This window comes from Condylura cristata, unplaced genomic scaffold, assembly GCF_000260355.1.
Source record: "Condylura cristata isolate star-nosed mole 26May11 unplaced genomic scaffold, ConCri1.0 scaffold00003, whole genome shotgun sequence".
NCBI lineage: Eukaryota > Metazoa > Chordata > Mammalia > Eulipotyphla > Talpidae > Condylura > Condylura cristata.
In genome coordinates, this window is record NW_004567104.1 from 49,020,212 (window position 1) to 49,024,952 (window position 4,741).

General features: G+C 37.1%; 1 protein-coding gene across 1 annotated transcript; it reads right to left on the reverse strand.

Moving 5' to 3' along the window:
• Positions 1-211: 211 nt before the first annotated feature.
• Positions 212-1,141, reverse strand: LOC101635869 (olfactory receptor 5H2-like). The gene has a single exon (XM_004675481.1). The coding sequence runs from the start codon at positions 1,139-1,141 to the stop codon at positions 212-214; it is 930 nt and encodes a 309-aa protein (XP_004675538.1).
• Positions 1,142-4,741: the final 3,600 nt, after the last annotated feature.

The window sequence follows — 4,741 nt, forward strand, 5'->3', positions numbered from 1 at the left end:
AGCAATGAGCACTTGATTAAAATTGCTTGTATGTTTTTTAATAACCTACACATAGCTTTAAAGCATTTATTAGGCATTTGTGCTTGTCATTAAATAGGAAATTATCATTGCAATAAACTTAGAACTCTAATCAGCATTTAACAAACAACACCCAATACACACAATTTTTGTGACAGCTTTAATGAAATATGAACAGCTATTAGTATGAGGCCTAAACTTTTCTCTTTATGAGTTTTTTCAATGAATCTATGACTTTCTTATTTCTCAGGCTGTAGATAATTGGATTTAAGAAAGGAATTATGACAGTGTAAAACAGTGAGTCCAACATATCTTGATCATCTGACTGTACAGACCCGGGACGCACATACATGAAGAGAAGAGGGCCATAGTATAACGACACAGATAAAAGGTGGGCTCCGCAGGTGGAGAAAGCCTTCTTTATGCCCTCTAGAGACTTCTTTTTTAAGATTGTAAAGAGAACCAGTGTATAAGAGACAAGAACAATTGTAATGGTGAAGACTTGAATCGATCCAGAGAAAATATAAACTATTAGAATATTAATCGAAGGGTCAGTGCAGGAAATCTTAAACAAAGGTTCAATATCACAGTAAAAGTGATGTAATATGTTGTTGTTGCAGAAAGTTAATCTGAGTAAAAACCCAGTATGAATAAACGCATGAATGATGCCACCTACAAACGAGGAGACTAGTAGCTGGAAGCAGAGTCTGTTGGTCATAATCAGGGGGTAACGTAAAGGGTTGCATATGGCCACATAGCGATCATATGCCATAGCTGCCAAGAGGAAACATTCTGTGGTTGCACTGAATGCAAAGGAAAAAAACTGTATCATGCATTCAGAAAGATACATTATATTACTCCTGGCAAAGAATTTGACCAGCATGTTGGGTGTAACTGTGGATGATATTGAAGCATCCACAAAAGCCAAACTCCCAAGAAATAAATACATGGGGATGTGAAGTTGAGAGTCATTCCAGATGAGAGCAATAAGTCCAAGGTTCCCCACAATGGTGATGAGGTAAATCACCAAGAACACCAGGAACAGGGGGATTTCCCACTCCTCTTGATATGTAAGTCCTGTGAGAACAAACTTTGTCAGCAAAGATGCATTTTCCTTTTCCATGTCTTACTGGCTATTTCCTGAAATGAAATGCATAAATGTAAAAGGCACATTCATAGTGGGTTTGGAAATTGTAAATTGGCAGAGGCAATTTAAAATAAATAATACTCCTATCATAATGCCCTTTCAGGTTCAAATAATATTACTAGACAGCTCGTTGCTACTTTGGAGATTTGAAGCAATCAATATATGTACAATATTTTCAGCTCAAAAATATACAGGTGTTAATAGGTCTTAAAAAGGAACTACTGTTATCATGGACAAAAAATTGGAAGGAAATCCTGAGTCTGAAACATGGATTCTGAAGCAACTGAATAAACATTTAAAATCTGGATTATAAAATTTGAGCTTTTTTCTTCAGGTAATAGACATGTACTGAAGCATTTCAGAGTATTTTTGAGGTTAATGTTTAATAGTGCACAAAATAGGCATCATGGATAAGAAAGTATAGTCAAAACACTGTTCAAGACAAAATAATTGATGTCTGTTGTTTTTCAAACCAGTCAACATAACAGAATTGTCTTAGAAAGTCTTGTTTATAAAGTACATAGTAGGGCTTTAATGAGAAATTAATTCAGTGTGTCAGAAGGATTTATATGAATCTACATATAAAAACCAACCATCTTCACATGACTAAAAAGTGAAATGATTTAAGTTAAGATAACATTCCTAGTCCTTGCGTCATAAAGAAGATAGAGAGAAAGGCTGTAGAGAATAGAGGTACTAGAACTTAGTGACATTAGATATGCAGGACATGTCATTGAAGAAGAGAGGAATCATCTGATTAAATTGATGGCCATCAAAAATTGGACCAAGATGTCAGAGACAGTGCTGATTTGGATGTCCTCTGAACAGCCAGGGAAGGTGAGATTAGTAGTATGAATCTACTAGATCTCAATGGAAATAATATTTGGAGTCATGGGCAAAGACTGAAGGCAGACTTTCTGTTGGAATGTGTGCAGAAAGAGAGGAAGGGCATGGAAAAGAACTTGAAGTTACAAAGACTGCATTTGATGACCAACAAGGACCCCTTTCATAGCACATAGACTTTGTTACCTGGAAAGTAACCACCCAATCAAGAAACCCAAAGAACTGGAAACTTACTTTCCCAGTCCTCTTTGGTCCTAGAGTGAGAGAGCATGTCTGGATTTGGCCATCAAATCACTCAACCTACATCTAGAATGTGGGGAGAGGAAGAAACAGGTGCAGGGACAGAGTATAGCATCAAAGGCAGCCACATGAATGCGCAGATGTGTCCCATGTCCACAATAGTGACATTGTCCATGTGAACCAGATGGAGACCAAATTTACCAACAATGACAACAGTGCTTATTGATCTAGTGTTGGGACACGATTTGGCTATTGATGGGTTCCTTTTCTTCCTATGTTCCTGCCCACTTTAACGTGGATTCTCCAATCTCACTTTCATCTCTTTCTTTTTTTAAAGATTTTATTTATTTATGTATACTAGAACTGGGGTGCAGTCCAAAGGTATGGGGGGGTATGAGGATTCACTAGAGACAGAGTGGGAAACAGAACAGGCGGATTGAAATACATTGCTGAGAGCAGCAGCAAGTAACACAGGAGAGATCTGCTGCACATGTGGGTCAGGTCCCTGAACAGGGATTGAACTTGTGACTGCAGTAGCTGCAGATAGCTCTGTAGTGCTGTGCTTTAATGCATTTTGCCAACATGGAGGCCCCACATCTCTCTTGTAGAGCCAGTTTCTACTCAGTTATCTCATTTCCTCTTATATCCAGGAACTTTGGCTCACCCAAAAGGGCTACTGAAAGACCAGAAAATGATATAAATTAGCATGATATGAGAAGCAAGTGTAATTAGATAGTTAATGTTGTGAACACTGAACACTAAAGGAGACATTGAAATGCAGTGCTAAAAATCCAAAATAAATGCTCTACTTAGATTAAAAGCAAAAACAAAAAAAAATAAGATCATTTAATATAGAAACAGAGATTTATAGTGGCTTCTAATATTTTATATTTGTGTTTTTAACATCCCGGTTGATACAGTTTACCCTGGTTTTTAAAGAGCACTTTAAGTTTTGTTGTAGAGTTGAGCTCAGAGAATAATAATAAGTAAATGGGAAGTGAGTGTCACAACAGTGAGGAAAATGAAACTGTACTCTGACAACTTGGATAACATTTGGCTTTTATCTCACCCAGAGACAGATTTGAATTTTTGTTCGGTAGAAAATGCCCTGAGAGGACATTGAGAGAGGAAGGGCAGAGAAAGTTAGATGGGGAATTACTTGGGTGCAATGAAAACAAGAGGTGGGAAGAACAGAAAGCAAAAGGTAGTGGGGACATGGGAATGTGGAAAGACAAGGCAATGAAGTAGTGTTACACATAAAAGACTGAAGATGAAGTAGAGAAAGGTTCAGATGTGAGCGGTTAATAGTCTTAACTCTGGTTCTCATTCAAAGTTGTCAGCACTGGGATGCCTCTCTTACATCTATAATTCCAACTTAATTTTCCTATGGTGTTTGTGTAAGAGAGAGACATTCCTTTAAAGTTTGATGTTATATGTTTCTGTTCCTTTAAGTATTCACAGCTGAAAATCTTTTGCCATATTTAAATGTTACTTTACTTTTTGTGATTAACATTTATTAGACTTTTTGTAGATATTCTTCTGGTTTTACTTGAGATCACCTCATTCTCACCAGTTTCATAAGCAGAATACATTTTCAAAGACTGTTACCTCACCTGGGTGACATAAATAGCAGCTGTAATTACAGCTCAGAAATATGTTTATTTTGCAAAGGTTTTCTTTTTTGCAATCCAAATAACCTACTGAATAAAAAAGTCAAATCCACGTGGAGTGTGCATACTTAGAAGTGAGAGTGGGGCATGACTCAATGAATTTAATGTCAGCATGGATAAAAGAGAGGAGTTCAAATTAAAGTGACTTTGTCACTTGTCACTCAGTTTTACTCAGAGAAGGTGATTGTTGAACAGAATGTAACTTTTTTCCTTTTTTTTTAAGATTTATTTATTTATGCTTATAGAACTGGGGTACAGGCCAGAGATGTGGTGGGTGAGAGGATTCACCAGAGACAGAGTGGGGAGCAGAACAGGCAGATCAACAAAGTACACTGCTGAGGGGAGCAGCGGGCGGGTCAGAAGAGGTCTGCAACACCATATGGGTCAGCTCCCTGGCCGGGGCTTGAACTAGTGCTGCAGTGGCTTTGGAGAGCTTCATAATGCGGTGCTTTAACCCATTGCACCACCAAGGAGAGCCCAGAACGTAACTTTCTATGAGAATAAACACAACAATTTCTTATGTAGGAAACGTTACCACTTGAATCATTAACCCAGAAAAATTAAAATTGTTTTTAGGTTTCTGTTTACCAATAACTGCCTTATACTCTCATTATCCTTATGATAAGAACTTTGATTGGGCATGATTTAGTCTTTCTGGTGTTGTACTTACCCTGACAACACAAAAGTAAAGTACATAGATTAAGTAATTGTTGTGATTTTCCTCCTGACTACTTCTGCATCTTGTAACCCAAAAGAAAGTATTTTGAATTATACAGTATTTTAACTTTTCTATAAAGGATAATGAATATTAGAGAAATTATTT